The 25,072-nt window shown below is 36.4% G+C and overlaps 2 protein-coding genes and 1 pseudogene across 3 annotated transcripts; all 3 read left to right on the forward strand.

Moving 5' to 3' along the window:
• The first annotated feature begins 624 nt into the window (after positions 1-624).
• Positions 625-7,750, forward strand: LOC105106935 (olfactory receptor 4C6-like). 2 transcript variants are annotated; one of them, XM_064491848.1, is made up of 2 exons: positions 625-1,295; positions 7,516-7,750. In XM_064491848.1, exons 1-2 carry the CDS (start codon positions 625-627, stop codon positions 7,748-7,750), a joined length of 906 nt encoding a protein of 301 aa, XP_064347918.1. The 2 variants fall into 2 exon arrangements, with proteins under 2 accessions (XP_064347918.1, XP_064347917.1); XM_064491847.1 differs by lacking the exon at positions 7,516-7,750 and having other exon boundaries at positions 625-1,606.
• Positions 7,751-9,668: 1,918 nt separating this feature from the next.
• LOC116155233 (olfactory receptor 4C11-like) lies at positions 9,669-10,567 on the forward strand (annotated as a pseudogene).
• Positions 10,568-13,793: 3,226 nt separating this feature from the next.
• LOC105106934 (olfactory receptor 4A15) lies at positions 13,794-14,618 on the forward strand. Its single transcript, XM_011000720.2, has one exon. The coding sequence runs from the start codon at positions 13,800-13,802 to the stop codon at positions 14,616-14,618; it is 819 nt and encodes a 272-aa protein (XP_010999022.2). The 5' UTR covers positions 13,794-13,799.
• Positions 14,619-25,072: the final 10,454 nt, after the last annotated feature.

Below are 25,072 nucleotides of genomic sequence, written 5' to 3' on the forward strand. Positions count from 1 at the left end.
CTTCAACTAGCACATTCTAGGTGCTCAATAAGTATATGGAGTAAATGAGTGAGAATTTGAACGAGATGTTCTAAGTTCTTGGACTTGGGTGTGGCTAGTGGTAGGTTAAGGTCAGCTTCCCAGCTTGAGCTTCCTCAGAGGCAGTGGGTGAGTGAAGGGCTTGTGTGTAGGTAGTTTGTTGGGAAACAGAATGAAGGCAGTGAATGGGGTGAGTGAAACAGGGAAGGACAGAAAGTGAATCCAAGATTGTGTTAAGCTGGTTACCATTTATCCACTGGCTCCTGTCTACTAATGATCTAGGGTTTCCTGAAAGTATGTTAATTCTTCATAGAGCCAGGTGTATGTAAGTGATGAAGAAGGGTCTTCTAAGTGTCTCAAGCAGCAACTGTCTGGAAGGAAAGCAAGAGGTACACTGGAAAGAGATGTTGGGGGGATTAGCAGGATGAAGCTGTTCTCAGAATATAATTGTTAGCAGCTGGTTGCTGTATCCATGGCTGGAGAAAAGGTAGGTCAAGTGTATGTAAGATAGACTGCAAAACAATGTCCAACACACTCAATAATTAAAAATATTTTTTTTGTAGATTTTCTAGCTCAGAGAGATAAGCTTATATCAGAGCACAGTGAATGGAGAATCTCAATAATGTGACTGAATTCATTCTTTTGGGCATTACAAAGAATCCAGAGCTGAGGAAAATACTCTCTGCTGTGTTTCTAATCATGTATGTGTCCACCGTCTTGGGAAACCTCCTCATTGTGGTAACCATGGTCACAGATCAGAGTCTGAGATCACCTATGTATTTTTTTCTTACCTCCTTTTCCCTCATGGATACAACCTTCTCTTCTGTCATTGCCCCCAAGTTGATTGTGGACTCCCTCTCTGAGAGCACTACCATCTCCTTCAAAGGCTGCATGGCCCAGCTCTTTGCAGATCATTTGTTTGGTGGAGTGGGGATCATCCTTCTCACTGTCATGGCCTATGACCGCTACGTGGCCATCTTTAAGCCCCTGCACTACATGACCATCATGAGGCCTCGGGTGTGCTGCCTGTTGCTGGGAGGGGCCTGGCTGGGGGGACTTTTCCACGCAGTTATACAGCTTCTATTTATATATCAGATACCCTTCTGTGGCCCCAATGTCATTGATCACTTTATGTGTGATTTGTTTCCATTGTTGAAACTGGCCTGCATGGACACCCACATCCTGGGCCTCTTGGTCATCCTCAACAGTGGGGTGATGTGTCTGGCCATCTTCCTTATCCTCATCACCTCCTACATGGTCATCCTCTGCTCCCTGAAGTCCTGCAGCTCTGAAGGATGGCATAAAGCTCTCTCCACCTGTGGCTCCCACCTCATGGTGGTCATCTTGTTCTTTGTGCCATGCATTTTCTTGTATGTGAGGCCTGTAGTCACGTACCCCATAGACAAGGCAATGGCCATGTCCTCTACTATCATCACACCCATGTTAAATCCCTTGATTTATACATTGAGGAACACGGAGATGAAAAACGCCATGAGGAAACTGTGGATGAAACAAGCAACCTTGTGTGGTCATTAGCTTATATGCTAAGAACAAATCTTTCATAAAGGACAATGAGGTCTTACACTCCCAATTCATTCTAATCCACTGGGGACACAGCAACCAATTATGCAAATCTGGTTTAAAATGCAAATCTGGTTAATATTCAAATCATGTTACTGCCTACCTCTCAAGTATATTTTATATTTTATCCTTTTTCTTGAGGCTCTGATAGCTCTCATTCTCTCCTCTCTGTCTCTCTTTCTCCCTCCTTATTTAACCTGTATTTTGAATAATTCAAACATTTCCCAGTTTAGGGCTTTTGTTTTTCTTACTCTGTTCACTGCTAGAATTCTCTTTCCCAGAGATTTTACTTCACAGATTCCATCTCATTGTTTTTCCACTTTCAGATGAACTCCCATCTTCTTCAACAAGTATTTCCTGATGACTTTCTCTAGTCATTCCCTCTCAGTTTTTCTCTAACTCTTCATCTGCTTATACCTCTAACATCAATAATTACAAGCTATACTTTAAAAATTATTTCTTGATTTTTACTTTCTCTGTTTTCCCATAAGATCATAATCCTTGTAAAGGTGGGAGTTTGTTTATTCAATCATGTTGTGGGTAGAACACTGGCAGTCACCTAACAGGCGCTTAATAAATACTACTGAGTTAACATAAGTCTAAAAGAAACTTTTAAGAAATATTTGCAAATTCACAAGTTGGGTAAAAATTAGGGGACAATAAATAAATATAAACTCTTTACGAGTTAGAATTTTCCCAGATTTCATGCTGCCAAATGTCCTTTGGGGAAGCTTTTGGAAGAAACAGCAATTTCAAGTTATTAGGCTACTATTCAATGTGGAAGACAACACTACCCAAATTTTCTACTTCCTCTTTTCTTCCTTTAGAGAAGTAGAATAAAAATCACTCATGTCAACATACTTCCAAATCTGGTGTCTAAATCTTGAAACATATAGATGAGTTATCTTGATGAGAAAAGAGCAACCCTAGAGACTTTTTTTTTAACAATGTGAAAAACAATTCTTGCTATTGTAGAGTTGAATTTCTAAATCCAAAAGTTGCTTATTTTCTTCCAGATCATGCTTTGTCTGTCATTAGACAGACACTGATGCTCTTTAAAACTGCCTCCCTTGACTGGGTATATGGGAAGACTAGGGTTTTAGTCTAATTTAGTATGCTCTTATGGTTTTCTTATTTTTAAAAATATATGATGTAAATGATAATAATTACAGTATCAGTTATAGTATTTCAAACAGTATAGCATGATATTTGAAGGAATATTTTTATCTGGAAATATAAGATGTGTATGTGTAATAAGTATTTCACATTAATTATCATCAACTCTTTTCAAGAACCAAGATATTCATTCATTTTTTTGAAGAATATCTGCTGAGTTTGTATGAAGCATCAAATAATCTTATAGGATTGGGGTATACTAGTGATGAATAAGGCAATAGATTTTCATTTTGTCCTCAAGTTGACTTTCTAGTGCAGGAGACAACATATAAAATGAAAATAAGGTCAAAGAATATATAAAAATGAAAATAAGGCCATAGAATGACTGATTCTCTGAAAAGTGTAATGGAGTGGTGCATGGGTGACTGGATAACTCTAGTTAAGTGGACAAAGGGGACTTTTCTGAGAGATTATTTCTAAACTGAGACCTGAAAGGCGAGATAGAACCATCCTCAAGCACATCGGTTGGAAAAGCATTCAAGGCAATAGAGAAAAAGTTGTGCAGAAACCCTCGGGTAGGAACCAGCCTGTCATGCAGAAGTTCAGGGAGGTCAGTGACGGGACAAGAGGGAGTGTGGTGCAAGGTGAGATGTGAAAGGTGCGCTGGGCGCTGATCAAGGTATCAATTATTTTTTAACCCTCAGGTTCGAAAAGTACTTGGGCATCAGAGTAACTCTTAGAATAAAAATGAAGAATCTAATCTTTCATGAGCTTATAGATGACACAAATTGCTATCAGATATATTTGCACAGAGGTTTTAAAAAAAAACTTTTGCTATGTCAGTAGCAAAGCATAATGTTTACTGCCTGCTGCAGTTATTTTAAATTGAATTCCTGGATATGATGCAGGAAAACAGATGTGCGGCATAAGAAGGGCTGTGTCCCAGGCTTCAGTTGAGCCCCTGGGATGTGCCCCACCAGATGTGGGTCCTTGGCTTCATGCAGGAAGGAATTCAAGTGAGCCACAGTTGAGTAAAAGTAGATTTATTCAGAGAGATACATTGAAAAGTAAGAGAAAGGTCACAAGGTGTGGGGATTGGGCACTCAGATTAAAAGCAGGTACATACTCCATAGACAGAATGTGGGCCTTCTCTGAAGGGGAGAGAGAGGGAGAGGCCACTGCCATGAGACACTGTGTTGCCAGTTTTTATGGGCTTGGTGGCTTCATATGCTAATAAGTGGAAGGACCAGTCTAAGTAGCTTGCAGAAGGGGCTGGGATTCCCAGGAAGTTGGCCATTTCCCACTTTGACCTTTTGTGGCTAGCCTTGGGACTGCCATGGTGCCTGTGGGCATGTTATTCACCATGTTAATATATTACAATGGGTGTATAATGAAGCTCAAGTTTTCCTAGAAGTTAAATCTCCCATCATCTTGAGCCTCAAGGCCCACTAGGGGTTGAATCTTCCACCATTTTGATGTTAACTGCTGTAGCAATCCTTGAATGGCTGTGCCCACCCCCTTCCTGACTCAGCCTGACTTTACAACTCTTCACTCAGCTCCTGTCAAAGAAAACGAAAAAGCCCATGACAGTGTAATAACTTTGATCTCTGTAAGAACCTGTGATAATCTTTTTTTTTTCCATTTTAATTATGAAATTTAAGAACTGGGAGGATCACAATGAGATCCCTAACCTTAAGTATTTGTAATATTTTGGTAATTTTCCAGCATCAAAATTAGACATAGTATTCACCTCTTCCATTACATAGATGAGAGCTTTTCTGGCCATTTATGCAGAATTTATCTGTCAGATTCCACAAATTTTTTCTCTGATCTGTTGCATAGGTCTCCCTAATTAGAACCTGTGAAGTAGCTTTACTCATTAAACATATTACTTAGCAGCTCAAAGCCTGCCTTTATTTTTCTCTAACACTGCGATGTTTAAAATAAGTCTTGATCTTACCTCTTTTTTGTAGGAACTTGCTGTTGCTAATATTAGATTGTAATTCATATGATCTCTATATGAGAATTGAACTTACTCAATTCAATTACTGAATTAGTCAATACTATTCATGATACAAAGACATCACAACGTGTAATGTATAAAGGAATACATCTTTTAATTTGAGGGAGAGACTGGTCTAAAAATCAGTTGCAAACTTCAAACTTATTGGAAAACATTGGATGAACTTGCTTCCTATTTCACTCAGAACTAGCTAACAGAAGAGAGAACTTATATTTACCAATTTGGCAGCACCCATTCAGTTATATGCTACCTCCCTCCTGAGCATAATCTGTACTCCAATCCAAAGGCAACCAACCTCGTATACTCTGGACCTCATCTCCTTATATTTACATGAACATGTGGGAGCCCATGACTGGGTTAACAAATTGTAACAGACCCCAGCCGCTTGTCACTTTTAAGAAGGACAAATGTGCTTAGTAACTGCTTTGCTAGCAGGTGCCTGTGCATCCACAATCCTGTCTCCTTGCCATAAAAAGCAGGGACAATCCCTTGCTTGCATAGTTGAGGTTTTAGATAGCACCCTGCTCATTGCAAAGCAATGACCCAGGCCCTCAGCTATAAACACTGGGCGTGCCTGCTGTTTAGATAGTCTGTTATGCCCTAGAAAAGGAACTGGCTGGCCTGGTGGCCTGCTTTGCAATTAACATATCTAAAGAATGTATCTTGTTCCCCTCTCCCCATGACTTCCCTAAAGATAAACTAAGCCTTTGTACTCATACAATCTCAATCCCATCTTGTCTCCCTTAATTTCTGCATTCCATCACACAACTGTTAGTTATTTTTCCTTTGATTGTACACGATATATGTGGGAGCATTTGAGAGGCTTGTGGAGTTGGTCCCTGACTCTCTCTTGCTCTCGTGACTTTCCAGAGAGTCTCGAGTAATTCCTTCCGTCTCAGTGGTGCTTCTGCTGGTCAGAACCCACATGAAGATATTGGTCAAAAATCTCTCCTATATCTCTTATTTCATCTACATTTGCCTTTTCTCTGAATCATTTTACATCAGCAAAAAGCAATGTTATCTCATTCATTCTTAAAATATAATCTTGCCTGGTTCCATTCCCTTTATCTTCTATGACTTCATTTCATTCTCTCTTCTTTGTAACAAAAATCAGGAGGTTCTATCATGCTTGTCTCCCATTTCTCTCCTTCCACTCTCTTTAACCCTATTCAGTCACACTTTAATTACTTACACTGAAAATGCTCTTTTCAATGTCACCAGTGACCTCTGCATCACTAAATATAGTTGTCATTGTTCACTTCTCATGTTACAGAATCCATCAGCAGCATTTCACCCAATCTTCCTTGGCACACTCTCTTCAGATGACTTGATTCCCAAATTATTACCTCCAGCTCAGACTTTTTTCTTGGGTTTGAGACCTGGAAATCTATCTTCCTCCATGGTAGTTCCTCCCAAATGACTAATAGATTCCTTAACTAAGTCTGTATCCTGGTTTTTACCTCATCCCCAAACCTACTCCACTCACAACATTCTCTGTCTTAGCTGATGGTACATTTGGTCTCTCCTTTTCATCCCACATCAGGTCTATCAGGAAATCCTTTTGGCTCAATTTTCAATATATATCCCAAATTCAATCATTTCTAATCACTTTTAGACCTGTAACCTAGTGCCAAATTACTATCATCTTTCCCTGAATCCTTGCAATTGCCTCAAACCTACTCTCTTTGCTCTATTTTAGCATCCTCTGCCAAATAATACTCTATCCCCAACAGAACACTCACAATTATCTTTTAAACCCGTAAGTCAGATCACATCACCCCTCTGTTCAGTACTCAGCAAACAGTCTCCATGTCACTCAGGGTAAAAGCGAAAACCCTCATAATTAGTAAAAATTGTTTCTCTTTTATTCCACTCTTTTGAGTGACCCCTTACTGACTGCTCTGGCACCATTCTGTACCTTTTACTGGTCAGGTAGGTTGTTGCTGTAGTGCCTTTACGTAGGCTGTTCTCCCTACACAGCACACTTTCTCCCAATCATCTGTATGACTAACTCACTTCATATTGGTAAACAGAAATAACTAATATGTTAGTTAGTTCTGACCTTGGACCTGGACAAGCAGAGACACTGTTCTTATCTCTACATCTTGAAGTCTCTTCTGAGAGATTTTCTAAGTTCTCTTTCAGTGTCAGGGGCTGGGAAGCGCCTTCTAGTGGGACACTCCAGCCAGGATTAGACTGCCTGGGTCTCATCCCTGCTTTCCCCTCCAGGTGCTCTTTGCTGCTCTGTCCCTCACCTGGGGTCTACCAGATACCCTCTGCCTCTGTGAGGTTATCTCTGGCCCTGAGGCCAGGACCTTGGTTCCAGGAGGGCCGTCTAGGAAGTAAATGGCTCCTATGAGCTGGTTCATTATTTCTTTCATAATATTGTACTAAGTTGATTACTAGACTGTTGTTTACATGCTGGTTTTGGGTGACACAGGACACTTTCAAGGATCTGGGTTATAAACGGTCCTCTGCTGACTGGCTTGGGCCAGGTGTCTGGGCCCTTCTTAGCTGTCACTTGTCTGAGACATCTTACATCCTGTGCATCTCTCCTGTGGATACCCAGGAAGGTCACCCCAGCCCTGCCACAGTCTCTATGCTGTGTGTCAGTCAGGTCTTCAGATGTGGCTGTGCTTAACTCTTGCAAGGCTTTGAAAGCATTTGTTCTTAATGAGGATTGTTCCTCTCTTGCCTCCACGGATGTGGTGGAATTGTGCTGTCTTGTGTTGGTTCTTGTTGCTTATCTCCTATGGGGTCACCTTGTTCTCTCTGAGAACACATAGTCCTGAAGGGCAGTGGAAAGCCCTCTCTACCTGTGGATCTCACATGGCTGTTCTGGTTTTGTTCTTTATCCCATGCATATTTGTGTATGCACGACCGCCATCTGCTTTCTCCTTTGACAAAATGGTAGCCATATTTTACACCATCCTAACTCCCTTGCTCCATCCTTCGATTTACACTTTCAGGAATAAGGAAGTGGAAAATGCCTTGAGAAAAGTACGGAACTGAATAATAGTAGTTTCTAATGAAAAATAAAGTGGTACACTTTGAGAAAAATTTTAAGTAAGAGTTTAAAAAGTCCAATTTTCTTAGACAGACACTTTATGTGGATGGGCCTCGTTTGATAAATCATAACATAATGCAATGACATTAACATGGGGCCCAGGAAGTAATGTTTTCACCCTGACATCTGGCAACTCAGTATCCTCAAATGTAAATTAAAAAGAGTTGAATTTTATACTTATTTAAAATCTAAAAAAAAAAAAAAAGACATTACCTGTTAGATCTCTTGCCACTCATTTGATGCTTTGATAAACTTTTGTGGAGGGAAGACAAAAATTTCTTAGACAGTAGAAAGAGAAACTTACTCAAACTGTTCCACATGAAAAGAAGCTTATATTTGGGAGGCTGATCTCAGTGAATCATAAAAAAAACAAAAACAAAAACAAAAACAATCAAGACTCAAAAATAGAAGAGATGAGAACATTCACACAACTTCCACTGTAGGGGTTCTTGTATCACGTGTTTAGAAATAGCAAATTGTGTCTTGGTTTTCAAGGAACTCTTCCCTGACTACTTTTTATTTTTGGACGACTCATCACTTTCTGGTATACTACATAATTTATTTATTATTTTTAAATTATTATTGTTAGTACTTTTGTCTCCCTTCACTTAAAGGCAGTGAACTATGAGGTGGGGAATTTTCTTTTTTGTTCATTGGTATATCATTAGTGTCTAGACCAGCCTGATGTAGGAGCTGAGTAAATATGTGTTGAATAAATGAATAAATGAGACACCTTCCTATATTCAAATTTAAACCTATCTGTTACATTAACACACTAACATGTTAAGTTTGGCAAAGAAATGTAATTAACTATTGCTGATATTAGACCTTAGATCTTAATGATAACTATAATTCATGCTTTGATAGAATGCAAAGCACACTATTTTAAATAAATTCTATGTTCCAGTTAATTTTCTCATATCTAAGTCTAAATATAATATATAAAAATTCAAATAGACAATAAACCCATTGTTCTCTGTCTACATTTTTTGTCACTCTTTATATTTCATTCCTTTTTTCACAAAATTAAATCTGATGTATATTTTTAAAGCATTTCTGATCCCAATAAAATCATATATAGCTTCAAATTTAAATTTTATTAGTGGGATTAATCTGGCCAGAGTTTCCTAATTATTCACTGGAACCTAACCTTTGTGAGATATAACTCTCATGTATCCTAACTGGCAATGAAAGTAAAACTATGGCCACCATGAGCCTAAAATTGGAGAAATATTTTTTTTAACCATAACCCAAGCAAGATACTGAAGAGGTCAGGAATAATTGTGCAAACTGGTGTCCAAATCAAGAAATATTTTTGCTCAAGAGAGAATCTCCAGAAGCATTATTTCAAAATTATATGGGGATATTATTTTTCAGTAATTGAGATGCACATATGTACATTATGCACATGTACATATCCTAACATATTCATGTGCTTAATGAAGTATATTTAGAATCTGTAACTGTCATATGAAGAAGGAGCTTCAAGACATTAAAGTGACCTGATCAAGATCATAAAGCAAAGTCACTAGTGCTCACAACTTGGCAGAGAGAATAATCACTTGAGGGCTTTCCCCCACCAAAAAAAAAAAAAATCTTAGTCCCCCTAGAAAGACCTTGAATCAGTGCCCATGGTTAAATGCCCATCAGCATTAAAAAATAAAAAAGCTTCCCAAGTGAGTATAATGTATGGGCAACTTTGAGAAACACTGAATTCTAGGTGTTAATGGAATTAGAAATCTGAAAGTTGTGATTCTGAGTCCAAATACACTGCTATTGCCAACTCACCATTTCCTCAGTTTTCTTTGCAGATGAACCATTTCTCAGCTGTGTCTGTCCTACATTCACCATAACAGCAGCATTATGAATAGCAGTGTGAATGAGTTTGTTCTGTATGGGTTAACACAGGATGTTCTAAAGCAGAAAGTAGTACTTGTGATTTTCTTGCTTCCATACCTCGCAATTCTGTTGGCAAACGTCCTTATTGTGATGAACATAAGATATAGTCAGACACGTTGGAGCCCATGTACTTCTTCCTTTTCTGTTTATCCTTTGCTGATGCCTGTTTGTCAACAACCACTGCTCCTAGGTTGATTGTAGATTTTCTGTATCTGAGAAGAAAGTCATCTCCTACAATGAATGCATGACACAGATCTTTGCAGGTCACTTCTTTGGGTGCATGGAGATCTTGGTGCTTGTCCTCATGTCCTTTGATCACTATGTAGCCATTTGTAAGCCCCTGAGATACACAACCATCATGATCCAGTGCGTCTGTGGTGCATTGATGAATCTGACCTGGGTGGGGTCTTGTATCCATTCTTCAACATGGATCCTCTTGGCTCTGAAATTACCCTTCTGAGGTCCCAATGTTACCAATGACTATTTCTGTGATATGCAGCCTTTTTTAGAACTTGCCTGCACGGATACTTATGTCATCAATCTACTCATTGTGTTTAACATGCACGGTGAGTTTCATAATGCTGCATATCTCCTGTGTTTTCTTCTTACATTCTCTGAGTAATCAGAGTGCAGAAGGAAGAGGGAAAGCCCTCTCCACCTGCACCTCCTACATTATTGTTATCATCTTATTCTTTGTACCATATGTATTCACATACATTCACCCTCTAACTGTATTTCCAGTGGACAAGATGGTGGCTGTGATTCACACAATTGGGACACCCTTGCTCAATCCTCTGATTTATACTCTGAGGAATGCAGAAGTCAAAACTGCCAGGAGAAAGTTATGGTGCAACAAACTCTGACTTGAGGTGGCAAAGAGCAGAAGACACCAATTGCTAATTCTGTCACAGTTTAAATAAAACTGGATTGATAGAAAAGGCAAAATGTTCTCATCTCAGTGTGGACAATATTATCCTCTTCCAGTGGGACCTTGCGGGGAGTAGGCAGACTGAGCACAGAGCAACGATCTGTATTATTTTAAGCCAATGTCTCATAGCGTGACAGAGCATTAAGTACAGTCATATTTGTGGAAGCCCAAGCCTGTTCCTCATGTCTGCTGTCTGCGTTGATACTTCTCCTCTTTTGAGGCTTGTGAGCCAGATCTTATTGTTTCTATAGTTTACCTTCTTTATTTATATATTATTTTGGTTTGGATTTTTCTTTTTCGTGTTTCTTATCCAAATTTAACAATTTATCGCTGAGTTCTGCCATCCATTTTGTTGGCAAATCAGTTACTGTTGCCCAATGTTGCACATAATTTAAAAAGAAGAAACTTTTACACTTAAAATACATATATATATATATAAATACATTTGGAGAGAGAAGAGGTTTTTGACAGGAGACATTCACCCATGACTTGAAATTTGATGTTGTTATGGGTTGAATTGTTTCCCTCAAGAAAAAAAAATGTGTTGGTGTCCTAATCTGCAGCACCTCCAAATGTGACCTTTAGTTAGAGATAGGGTCTTGTGGTGTAAGAACCTGACAGCTTTCTGGAGTCTAATGTAAGCACCTGACATTAAGCTTTTGATTGTCCAGCCATTCACTTCAAAGATATTCATCTTGAGTAACTACATTGGCATAATTAGATACAGAGCCAGGCCTCTCTGTCCATGAAGTCCCCTTTTACAAAGCCCTGGGTGACCTATAATTGACCATTTGAGTGACCTTGCATTCCCCTTCCTATGATTTAGTCCTTCTCTTATGTTTTAAATCCACTAATAGAGAGTGAACCCAAAAAGATGTAGGCATTCCACCCTTGACCTCAGTGAAGGCAGAACCCCAGGTTCTCTTCTCTCTCTCTGAACCTGTGGCATCCCTGTGTGACCTCAGGCATGCTGTGTACCTTTCATGACCACTGAGGAATAAACCTTGTTTTTCCAAAGTTCCCTGCTGGGTGTCACTGATCATAATAAAAAGCACAAGAGTCCATCCAGTGACAACATTGGTTCTGGTTGGGAAACTCTCTATGGGGGGTCCCACAAGCAGTAGGCTCAGATGAGTGTGGCCAGAGATTCCTAGTTAACAGCATTTCTCTGAGACGGACACAAAACAGCTATTTAAAGAGGTAATGAAGTTAATTTTTTTCCTATCAGGGTGAAAAGATGACATCCTTTTAAGAACTGATACAAAAATTTTAGGAGGTCCTTTGCTAGACTTAAAGCAACGCATAAAAAAAGAAAAAGAAAAAACAGCACGCGGATGTCTCACAGAATCTCAAGTCAACTGGTCTGGCCATACAGACATAGTAAAATGAGAAGGGCTAAACAATCAAATGGTATTTTTCTGTTTTGAAGTTAGTAGGAAAAGACCTGACTTGAGATAAATTTCCCTGGGAAATGGCTAGTTGCTATCTTCCTATGTAAACATAGGTTTGCTTTCCTTTTTGTAAAATTATCCTAACAAGGTAATTGGCGGGGGGGGGGGAGGGGGGGTGTCTGTGTGTGCTACTTGGAACTTCTTTTAAACAATTTACACTGCAAATAAAAACAGTCTTCTGAATAATCAGAAGACTCCACGGAGAAAATGGACAGAGAGCTGAATAAAATCAAACATCTCCTCAAGAAATAATGCAGCCTTTTGCCCTCTGCTGTGATACTAGATGACAGAAGAATCCCAGATATCTATGAATGAGTTAAAAAGTCTCCCTTCAGGTAGTGAACAAGCCTCCACAAGGTAAGACTAAAAGTAAATAGTAGAAACCAGTCTTCACAATTGTGTAACTTCATTATGTAAGAAAGCAAATCATTTCAAAATAAATCAAACTTAGACCCCATTTCTAGTTTGACCTAAAAATGGGTGACCTTGGGGATATTCATGAGATGTTCTGAGCCTCATTGTCTTCTAATATAAAATGAAGATTATTGTTCTTGTTAACATAAATGTTAGATGTGATATATTAAATTGTGAGTGCATGATTGAAACCATTGTAGGAGATGTGAGCAATTGAGTGATATAATCAGAATAAGGTTTAAAGAGAATCATTTGAGCTGTTTCAGGAGAACAAATTGTTGGGGGCCAGAATAAAAGTGGAGACTTGACTGGAGGCTTTGGCAGTGGGCCAGTAAGGAGATGGGAGACAGGGAATGATCAAATTTGTGATAAATTTTGAAAATAGAGATGACAGTATCTGTCAAAGGAATGAATAAGTAATATGACCAACAACAGGGTAAATAACACTGTGAGATTTATTGACTGAGCAATTATAATGGAGGTGGTACAACTTAATGAAATGGGGAACACCTTTTTTTATTGTGGAAACTTAAAATACTGTTTTGTAAATACTAAACTGATATCCAACAGCAGATGTCCAAAATTGATATGTTCCTTAGACAAATGTTAAAATTAAGGTAGAGACAGGGGCCAGAGACACAAAATTGAAGTAAAGACCCTCAGAAAGAAGTCTCAGTTCTGAGACAGTTCAAGGCAGTGACCTTCTATTCACAGTTTGATCTACTCACACTAAGTACATAAATTAGCTTAAATGGGACTCAGTATTACATGTTTTTGACTTTCTAAATGGTGTGCCTTTTCTTGGAATTCCCTTCCCATCTTGTCTTGTCCTTTCCCTTTTCTTTAAAACTGAGCTAATCATTGCTTTTTCCAGGAAGTCTTCTCTGATTCCAGGTTGACTGATACGTTCCTACTCCACGGGCCTTAGCTTGTGTGAATATCCTTACAATGGCACTTACTACATGAGTCTGGGATTTTCTGATCCCTAGTCTTTGTATATCCCTGAAGTCAGGGAACTAGGTCTTATTCAGTTTGGTACTCACAATGTCTATGGCACATTGGACTCAAAAATATACTCCATACAATTTATTTTAATTGAATGGGTAAATTAAAAGTTAAATTTATAATGCATTTGAGAGTTTTCCCTATTGTTTTCTAGGTAAACTGCTTCTAATATGTGAAGTCAGCTCCTGTACAGACTAGAAGAAATCAAGGAACAATGTAACTGAGTTTGTCCCCTTGGGGCTCACTCAGAGCCTCCAGGGTCAGAAAATATTATTTGTTGTGTTCTTGCTCATCTACATGGTGACAATGGTGGGCAACCTACTCATTGCTGTAACTGTGGTGGTCAGTCCAACCCTGAATTCCCCTATGTACTTCTTTCTTGGCTATTTATCATTTACGGATGCTGTTTATTCTACTACAGTCACCCCAAATATGATTATAGACTTACTCTATGAGAAGAAAACCATTTCTTTCCAAGGCTGCATGACCCAGCTTTTTATAGGGCACTTATTCGGTGGTGCTGAGATTTTACTCCTGGTGGTCATGGCTTATGACCGCTACGTGGCCATCTGCAAACCCTTGCATTATTTGACAATCATGAATAAGCGAGTATGTGTTCTGCTGCTGCTGTTGGCTTGGGTTGGTGGGTTTTTACATGCTGTAGGTCAACTTCTCTTTGTTTACAACCTTCTCTTCTGTGGCCCCAATGTCATTGATCACTTCCTCTGTGACATGTACCCTTTGTTAAAACTTGCCTGCACTGACACCTACATTATTGGCCTCACTGTGGTTGCCAATGATGGGGCAATGTGTGTGGTCATCTTTATGCTCTTACTCATCTCCTATGGGGTCATCCTGCACTCCCTGAAGAGTCTTAGCCCAGAAGGGAGATGCAAAGCCTTGTCCACCTGTGGCTCCCACATTACTGTGGTGGTCCTCTTCTTTGTCCCCTGTATCTTTATGTATGTGAGACCTCCTTCTACCTTACCCATTGATAAGTCTTTGACTGTGTTTTACACCGTTATCACTCCTATGTTGAACCCTCTAATCTATACTCTGAGAAACGGAGAGATGAAAAATGCCATGAGAAAGCTCTGGACCAGAAAAAGAAAATGAGAAATCAGAAAGGTATATCATCTATTTTCAATGAAGAATTGCTCTTTCCAGGTAACCCATGTGTGATTATTTAACTGTAGTAAATTTCTCCTCAGGTTTGATAAACTTGGGCATGATGAGAACCATTTATTATATGAATACTTCCAATGATCAAAATATACTTTTAAGATTTTCATAATTTGCTAGTTCAAAGTATATATTTTGTTTTTAAGTATATTTTTAAGGTTTTCACAATTTCTTAGGAAAATATATTTTGTTTTTGAAGTGTATAATGATTATTGAGATTATAGATTTATGTTCTATACGATGAATTAAGCTATTTTAAGACTGTAAATTATTTTAGTTAGTGGAAGATATTCTCATGTTTCTCTTTAATAATATAATTTTTCAGAATTATGGGACTCGATACAGATTTCAGAAAAATAAAATAAAAAATAAGACATAAAACTAGGATACTCCTCCCATAGGTAGCCCATATTAATATTTGAAGTTTATATCTTATTTTTTGTATCTGCAAGATACTTTACACATATTATTTTATTCCTATTGCTTGTGTTAATGTTGAAGAATAATGATGCTTCAGAGTTGTAATATTAATCATAAGGAAGTTAAGTATATAAAAATTATCCAAATGAACAAAATGTATATGCAGAAAATAATTAAATCATACTTATTTTCCCAACTGGGCAATCACATTATCTCCTCAAATGAAGCAGCTTTGTCTGGAGTTATATTTTCATAAAGATGATCCATTAATCTTCGCAGATACTTTAGAATGTGTGTTCACATCTCTGCTCCTTTTCAATATTCCCATTGCTTTTTTGTTTAAAGTGTTTCATAGCCTTCTGTAGATACCCAAGCTCTGCCTTTCATGTGTGAATTTAGCATAATCTATAATCCATAAACTAAAAACTTGACACTAATATTTAGGGTATCATTGTTAAGAAAGTTGCTGACAATAAATGCCATTCTTATCTCTCTTATTAATGAAATATAGTTTACTAGGTAATAAAGAGTCCAGAATATATTGTTTTATTTAACAGATATCATTCATAACATTCTCTCTCTCTCTGAATCAGACTTGAAAAAAAAATATCTGCCAGAAGCATGTGGTCAAAGAACTTACTATTCTGCCTCCCTTACTTAGTCTGGATTCACCAGGGGCTAAGGCTTTGGGGCAATCATTGCTTTTCACTGGTGAACCACACTGTATGAGAGATTTTATATCCTGCTGTTTATATTACATGAAGATTTCTTACACCAAAGTCTTATCAAACATAACAATATTGACCTAAAATATCAAATATTTGAGTTGATCTGAATTTATATAATTCCTCTGCTTTTGGTTGTTGCTATAAACTGAAAGTTTACATCTCCCTTCAAATTCTTAAGTTAAATCTTTTTACAATATGGTTTTGTATTAATTTTTGTATTGATGCATAGTCTATTTACAATGCTGTGTTAATTTCTGGTGTACAGCATAATGATTCAGTTGTACATATAGATATTCCTTTTCATATTATTTTTCATTATAGGCAATTACAAAGTATTGAATATAGTTCCCTGTGCTATATAGTAGAACTTTGTTCCCTATCTATTTTATATATAGCAATTGTTAATTAATTTCTGCATTTACTCTTACTACTTTCTCATTCTTCATTTTGTTTTTGGTCAGATTCTTATTTTTATAATCTTCATTCTCTATATTATATTAAATATTTAATGTTGCATAGACTAGCTTTATTCCATTTTATGTGCCTTATCTATAAAATTTTTAGTGTAATATTTTAATTTTAGAATGAAAATTATAAGTATGATGGAGAATAATAAATTTTAAGAACAGAATTTATGAAAAATGGAATAGTGTTGAATAAACCTCCAAACTATCCCAAACAAGTTTCTTCCAGTCCTTTCAGATGCAATCACTATACTTTGTTTCCAAGATTCTTCAAGTAATAATCTTTGCAAATTAAGCATTTTTCATATGTGTGTGTATATTTATGTTTCAGTGTATACATTTTGCTTTTTATCACTCAACCCCCTATAGGTCTTTATGTGCCAGTTTATATAAATGTAACTCATTCTAGTTTCTTCATACTGATTAAATTCTTCATAAAGCAGCACTGTAATTGATGTATCTGGTCCTCTTTATATTTTCCCCACTCTTTTTTGATGTTAAATAATTCTGCAAAAGCATCTTTTTGAAATTTTTTAGTATGAGTTCCTAGAAGTGAATTCCAGTCAATTTCTGTATGTATTTAAAATGTTGATGTTCCTATTTATTGCCAAAATGCCATCTATTTGGGCACCTATTTACATGTTAAAAATGATTTTATTCTTTTTCTATGAATTGCTTACTAATCAGTTTTACATGTTCTATTTGATTTGGTATGATGGTGATATTTTCTGTACTGATTTGGATGGTGTAGGTGTATCTGTAATATTTATTCTTCCAAATCATGAACATGGGATATCTTTCCATTTACTTGTGTCTTCAATTTTTTTCATCAATGTCATATATTTTTCAGTGTACAAATTTTCACTTCCTTGGTCAAATTTTTCCTAAATATTTTATTCTTTTTGATGCTTCTGTAATGGGATTAGTTTCTTAATTTCTTTTTTGGGTAGTTTGATGTTAGTATATGTAACTGCAAACTAATTTTTGTGTGTTGGTATTGTATCCTGCAAAGTTGAATTTTTTTATTAGTTGTAACTGTTTTGTTGTAGTTTTTTGCATTTTCTATGTGTAATCTCATGTCTACTATATAGTCTGTGAAATAAGATTTTTTGCTCTTAGTATCATGCATTTGAGATTTATGCATATTAATGGATTTATATATAATCCGTTCATTTACTGCTAAGTAGTTTCCCATTTTATGAATGTATCACAGTTCATTTAGCTTTTTCTCAATTAAGAGATATTTTGGTTGTTTCCAGGTATTTGAAATTCTGAATAAACTGCTATGAATATTCGCATATAGTTTCTGACAGAACAAGGAAACAAACAAGGGAAAATTTAAAATAACTATTTTCAGGACACCAGATATCAGAAACAACTGACAGTGTTCACTAAAAGATGGGAAACAAGTTGAGCTCTAAGATCTTTCCACTTTATTAGGCTGGGGAAAGATCTGCCCAGAGAGATTAGAGAGAGGGGGGCTTGGTCCTCACACTGGGCCAGGAATATTGCCTGCTCTCACCAGCTGAAAACCCTCATGGTTCAGAAAGGCCAGGGCACGGAGTTGAATACTTAGGAAGTGGTGGGTCATGATTAGGCTTAGACTGAGAACATCTCAAGATCTGCCTCAAAAACCATAATAGCAAGAAAAAAAATCCACAAGAAAACATCTGAAAGAATCAAACTAAATACTAAATACTGTGCTTAGAATTTTGTGTCTTTGTTAATGTGAGATGTTAATTGAATTGCTTTCTTTATGACACCCTTACTCTTGTTTCATTCTAGTATAAGGGTTATGGGTGCATAAAATGCATTAGGAATTATGTTAATTCCTCCCCTCTGTGAAAGTGTTTATGTAAGATTGGTGCCGTTTCTTGATTAGTTGGTGTATAGAACTCAATGATTCAATCTATATGGGAATGAAGTTTTGTTTTAGAAATGGTGAGATTCTAAAGAATCAATTTATTTATGTATTTAATTATTTCAGCTTTTAATTATTTTTCTCTGTGTGTTTAGAAAGTTGTGGGGGTTTTATTAATGGCAGTGGTCCACTTTTGGCAAGTATACTGTCATAAATTCCCTTATCATCTTTTGTTAGCTTTTTAAGATCTATAGAATCTGCAGTGATGACTCTCTCTTTATAGTTGATTCTGATAATCTGTTCTTTCTCTTATTTTTTCTTAATCCATTTTGCTAGGCTCTTATCAACTTTATTAAACTTTCAAAGAACCAATTCCTGGTCTTAAATATTTTCTTTATTTTCTATTAACTTCTGTTTCAATGACTGCTGTCTTCTATCTGTTATTTCTTTTCTACAGAGTTCTCTAGGTTTATTTTAATGTTCCTTTTCTAGCTTCTTGAGACAGTAGCTTAGTTCATTCCTTGTAATTTTTCTTGTTTTCTAATATCTGCATTTAAGCTATAAATTTCTCTCTAAGCACTCCTTTAATTGCATACAGTTGATTTATATATAATAAAATGTATTATACTACATATAATTTTATATGCATATATAAATTTCATAGATACCTTTCACATACATTTGTATCACCATCTTTGTCTTGAAAATGTACCTTTCAAAATGTTCACGGTTAATTTAGGTGTATGTTGCTTAATTTGTAATTATTTGGAAACATATTTTTGTCATCAGTTTCTAGTAGAACTACATTATTGTAAAATATTTATGTAACAAATATATGTATATATACCTATAATTATTTGTGCTCTATAATTTAAGTCCTTTGAAATGTATTGCAGTTATGTCATGGCCTAGTGTACTGCCTACTTTGATGAGTGCCCCATGAGGTATTTGAGATGAACTGAATAGTCCCACAAATGTCTTCTTCCCCTGTTTCCACACTAACACAAATTCTTTCAACTTGCCTGTCTGAAAATATACGACAAAGTATGAGAAAACTTTATCTGCATTTGAAAGAGACTTTAAGTGACTTATTCTGAAATTAGCATTCATAATGTTTTGGAAATTTGTTCAGATATCATCTTCAAAGGCAGAGTTAAATTTAAAAAGATAACCTAGAGGAGATGGACAAGTTTCTGGAAACATACTGTCCACCAAGACTGAATCAAGAAGAAACTGTCCACCAAGACTGAATCAAGAAGAAACTGACCACTTGAACAAACCGATCACTAGAAATGAAATCAAAATAGCAATAAAAAACCTCCCTACAAATAAAAGTTCAGGACCAGACAGCTTCACCAGGGATTTCTACCAAACATACAAAGAAGAACTCATACCAGTCCTTCTCAAACTCTTCCAGATGATTGAAAAGGAGGGAATACTCCCAAACTCATTCTATGAAGCCACCATCACCCTGATACCAAAATCAGGCAAAGGCACTACCAAAAAAGAGAATTATAGGCCAATATCACTGATGAACATAGACGCCAAAATCCTCACCAAAATATTAGCAAATAGAATCCAACAACACATAAAAAAGATACATCATGACCAAGTGGGGTTCATCCCAAGCACACAGGGGTGGTTCAACATACGCAAATCAATCAATGTAATACATCACATCAACAAGAGAAAGGACAAAAACCACATGATCATCTCAATTGATGCAGAAAAAGCATTTCATAAAATTCAACACCCATTTATGATAAAAACTCTCACCAAAGTGGGTATAGAGGGAACATATCTTAACATTGTGAAAGCTATATATGACAAACCTACAGCCAGCATATTACTCAATGGTGAAAAACTCAAAAGCTTCCCACTAAAATCTGGGACAAGACAAGGATGCCCACTATCACCACTCCTATTCAACATAGTCCTGGAAGTCCTAGCCACAGCAATCAGGCAAGAGAGGGAAATAAAAGGGATCCAAATTGGAAAAGAAGAGGTGATAGTGTCACTATATGCCAACAACATATTGCTATATATAGAAAACCCTAAAAAGTCTACACAAAAACTACTAGAGCTGATCGGAGAATTCAGCAAGGCAGCAGGTTACAAGACTAACGTTCAAACATCAATGGCATTTCTTTACACTAACAATGAAGCAACAGAAAAGGAAAGTAAAGAAGCAATCCCCTTTAAAATAACACCCAAAGTAATAAAATACCTAAAAATAAACCTAACCAAGGAGGTGAAAGAATTATACACAGAAAACTATAAACCATTGATGAGGGAAATTAAAGAAGACTTTTAAAAATGGAAAAATATCCCATGCTGTTGGATTGAAAGAATCAATATTGTTAAAATGTTCACACTGCCCAAGGCAATCTACAGATTTAATGCAATCCCTATCAAATTACCCAGGACATATTTCACAGAACTAGAACAAATCATAATAGAATTTATATGGAACCATCAAAGACCTAGAATTGCCAAAGCATTACTGAAGAGAAAGAAAGAGGCTGAGGGATTAACTCTCCCAGACTTCAGACAATACTATAGAGCTACAGTCATCAAGACAGCATGGTATTGGTACAAACCCAGACATATAGACCAATAGAACAGAATAGAGAGCCCAGAAATGAACCCACAAACTTTTGGTCAACTAATCTTTGACAAAGGAGGCAAGAATATATAATGGAATAAAGACAGTCTCTTCAGCAAATGGTGTTGGGAAAACTGGACAGCAGCATGTAAAACAACGACTCTAGAACACTCTCTTACACCATACACAAAAATCAACTCAAACTGGATCAAAGACTTAAACATAAGACAAGATACAATAAAACTCCTAGAGGAAAATATAGGCAAAACATTATCTGACATACATCTCAAAAATTTTCTCCTAGAAGAAAGAAAAGCAAGAATAAACAAATAGGACCTAATGAAACTTACAAGCTTCTGCACAGCAAAAGAAACCATAAGTAAAACAAAAAGATAACCTACAGAATGGGAGAAAATCTTTGCAAATGGAACCGACAAAGGCTTGAATCTCCAGAATATATAAGCACCTCATACGACTTCATAAGAAACAACCAAACAACCCAATCCAAAGATGAGCAAAAGACCTGAACAAGCAATTCTCCAAGGAAGACATACAAATGATCAATAAGCACATGAAAAAATGCTCAATATCACTAATTATCAGAGAAATGCAAATCAAAACTACAATGAGGTATTACCTCACACCAGTCAGAACGGCCATCATTCAAAAATCCACAAATGACAAATGCTGGAGAAGCTGTGGAGAAAGGGGAACCCTCCTACACTGCTGGTGGGAATGCAGTTTGGTGCAGCCACTATGGAAAACAGTATGGAGATTCCTCAAAAGACTAGGAATAGACTTATCATATGACCCAGGAATCCTGCTCCTGGGCTTAGATCCAGAAGGAACCCTACTTCAGGATGACCCCTGCACCCCAATGTTCATAGCAGCACTATTTACAATAGCCAAGACAATGAAACAGCCTAAATGTCCATCAACAGATGACTGGATGAAGAAGAAGTGGTATATTTATACAATGGAATACTATTCAGCCATAAAAACTGACAACATAACGCCATATGCAGCACCATGGATGTTCCTGGAGAATGTCATTCTAAGTGAAGTAAGCCAGAAAGAGAAAGAAAAATAATACATGAGATCACTCATATGTGGAATCTAAGAAAAGAAATAAATACAAAACAGAAACAGGCTCATAGACATAGAATACAAACTTGTGGTTGCCAAGGGGGCGGGGGGTGGGAAGGGACAGACCGGGATTTTAAAATGTAGAATAGATAAACAAGATTATACTGTGTAGCACAGGGAAATATATACAAGATCTTTGTGGTAGCTCACAGTAAAACAAAAATGTGACAATGAATATATGTATGTTCATGTATAACTGAAAAATTGTGCTCTACACTGGAATTTGACACAACATTTTAAAATGACTATTATTCAATAAAAAATGTTAAAAAGAAAGAAAAAAAGAAAAGGTAACATTTTACCTGAGATCCAAAAAATGAAGAGAAGCTACCAGGTGAAGCTCTGTTACGTGTGTTAAGCTCCAACATTGGAAAGAGCTCAGCAAGTTCAAGACGCTGAAAGGTCATTGTGCCTGAAGGGAAATAGAAAAGGGAGTGGACAGAACAGTCTGAGGTCAAAGAGGTGAACAAGACTACAGATCTTGGTAAAGAATCTGGATTTCACTTAATGCTCCTTTAAGATTAGAGTAAGTAAAGTAAAGCAAGACAAGCAAATTTTTTTAGTTAAGGAAAACACCCAACTCATAAATAGACATTTTGCCAAAGTTTACATTGTAAGTGGCAAAGCTGAGATCTGAACTCAGAATTATCTTTTTAAACACTATGCTCTTTACCATCATAAATTTTATCACCTATTCCTCAGCAACGTATATATGATACATAAAATCCCAATCAACAAAGCAAAACTGGAAAAAGAGGTTTTTAATTCAAATATCTGTTTAAGATTATAATAACAATGAGTTTTCCACAAATAATACAAGAAAAATACATGGTAGACTTTATCTTTTGGAGGAAGAAATAGAAAAATAGAGAACCAGACAAGATGTGCCAGAGTATTAGAAAGTATCAAAAGAGAAATTGGAAAATAAATACCCTAAAATTCCTATTTTCCCAAAATGTTTATTTTGCTTTGCAATTTCATAGATAGTGAACTGCATTTTAACAAGAAACCAAACTGGTTCTGACAGTACTTTAACATTCGACCAACAAATTGGCAATAAATACATCTAAATAGGCTATTTTTATAACGATGATTTCCTGTTAAGGTCTCCTCAGATTGCCTAATGCCAACATCCACATACCTTTGACAAATAGTGTGCCCTTGGCCCTGAAAATTAGGAATTATCTTCTTTAACTTGTAACCATTTAAGGGATAAAGTTGTTTTACATTGTTTTCATTATTTCCCTGATGAAGTCATCTTTTGACTTGGAACTTCTCCATCGCATTTTTAACCTCTGCATTTCTGAGGGTATAATAGAGTTTAACACAAAATTTAGCACAGTATAAAATATAGCCATGGCTTAATTAATTGAAAAGGTAATAATTTGAGGCAGATACATACATATACAAGATACAAAGAATAAAATGACCAGAGTAATGTGAGAGACCCAGGTGGAGAGGGCTTTGCACCTACCATCCAAACTATTAGATTTCAAACTGTATAGGGCCATGATTTAGGAGGCCATCAAAAGGAGTAAGTTTAACAGGAAGATGACCCCTTTGTTGGTAGCAACAAAGAGACCAAAAGTATGAGTGTCCATGTTGATAAGTTCCAACAGAGTTCATGGCACACACAAAGTGATCCATGTCACTGGGGCCAAAACAGGGCAGCCCAACTGTGAAGAGGATTTAAACTGCTGGATGGATAAGTCTTCAGCCCCAGTGACTCCCAGAGATGACCACATCTCTTTCAGCTTTTGGTGGTCAGGTAGTACAGGTGGACACATAGTAGTCACAGGTCGTACCCATCAGCAGAATGATCTCAGCAGCACCAAAGGATGTTCAGCAAAGTTTTAAGTCACGCACTTCCTAAAAGATGGTTTTTCTTACAGCAAGAGTGTCAGGACCTTGAAGGGGTCAGGGAAGAAGAATAGCCGCTATCTATGAGGAATAAGTAACCCAGAAAGAATACGTAAAGCATTACCGCAGAGCGTAAAAAGGACTACATGAAAACACCTAACTCTCTTTATGGAGAGGAATTCTCAAATCTCTAAAGATATAAACCCTTCCTAAATTAGTCATCCTAAATCAAAATGCACTGAAAATAACAGAAATTTTTGTGACTAGCCTGGCTTACTATAAGTTTAATTTGACATCATAAATATGCAAGAACAGACATAATGCTGGAAAAGAAGAGCAATGAGGGAGTGTTAGGCTTATTATTCTAAATGTATTATAGATGAATTGCAACTATATCATAAATTAAATGGTACATCACTGAAAAGACCAATGGAACTGAGTCCTGAACTGCATTCAAATATTTATGGAAATTTAGAATACAGTAAAATGAGGGTTTCAAATTAATAGTGAAAGATAATTAAGCAACTACAAAAAAAGGTCATTCAGAAAACAATAAAACACAATCCTCTTTAACTATATATGAAAATAAATACCTTACGTACCAAATTTTTGATACGTCAAAATTTTCATGTTAAATATAAAACCGCAAAAGTTCTATAAATATTAACTTCTTAAAAATGTAGAATGTTATGGTTAGAGTAAAAAATCTTTTAAGATTGATGCAAAAAAATAATCAGTGTTCATAAACTGGGCTAGATGAATAACAAAAAAAAATCTACATAGCCAAAAAAAAAATTCCTCATAGCATAAGTCAAAGTCAAATCACAGGCCAGGAAATTAAGTACATAAACAATGGTTTAAAAAAGATTGTTTTCTTAGTATATAATTCCTCATAAAAATAAGTATGGAAAAGACTTAGAAATCAAAGAAAATTGGTTAAAAATCAATAAACAAATCAGAGATAAATATATACAACTTTACCTGTGAAAAGATGCTTAAATCAGTTATATTTAGGGAGTTTCAATTAAAGTTTGAAAGTGAATTATAATTTCTTTAATGAACCATATTATTATATACCCAAAAATATTCACTGGTTGTTGAGAATATGGACAAGCTGACAGTCTCAGACTATGGGCAAAAGTGTAGGTACAACTTCATGAATGGCATTTTGGCAATGGCTATGAATATCAACATTTTAAATACATATTCCCTGTTGACCCAAAAATTCTACTTATAGCAACTGACATTTCTAGGAACACATACTTGAGAAGATATATACTTATTGAATAATTATGTATCATAGA

Source organism: Camelus dromedarius, chromosome 12 (assembly GCF_036321535.1).
Source record: "Camelus dromedarius isolate mCamDro1 chromosome 12, mCamDro1.pat, whole genome shotgun sequence".
Classification (NCBI taxonomy): domain Eukaryota; kingdom Metazoa; phylum Chordata; class Mammalia; order Artiodactyla; family Camelidae; genus Camelus; species Camelus dromedarius.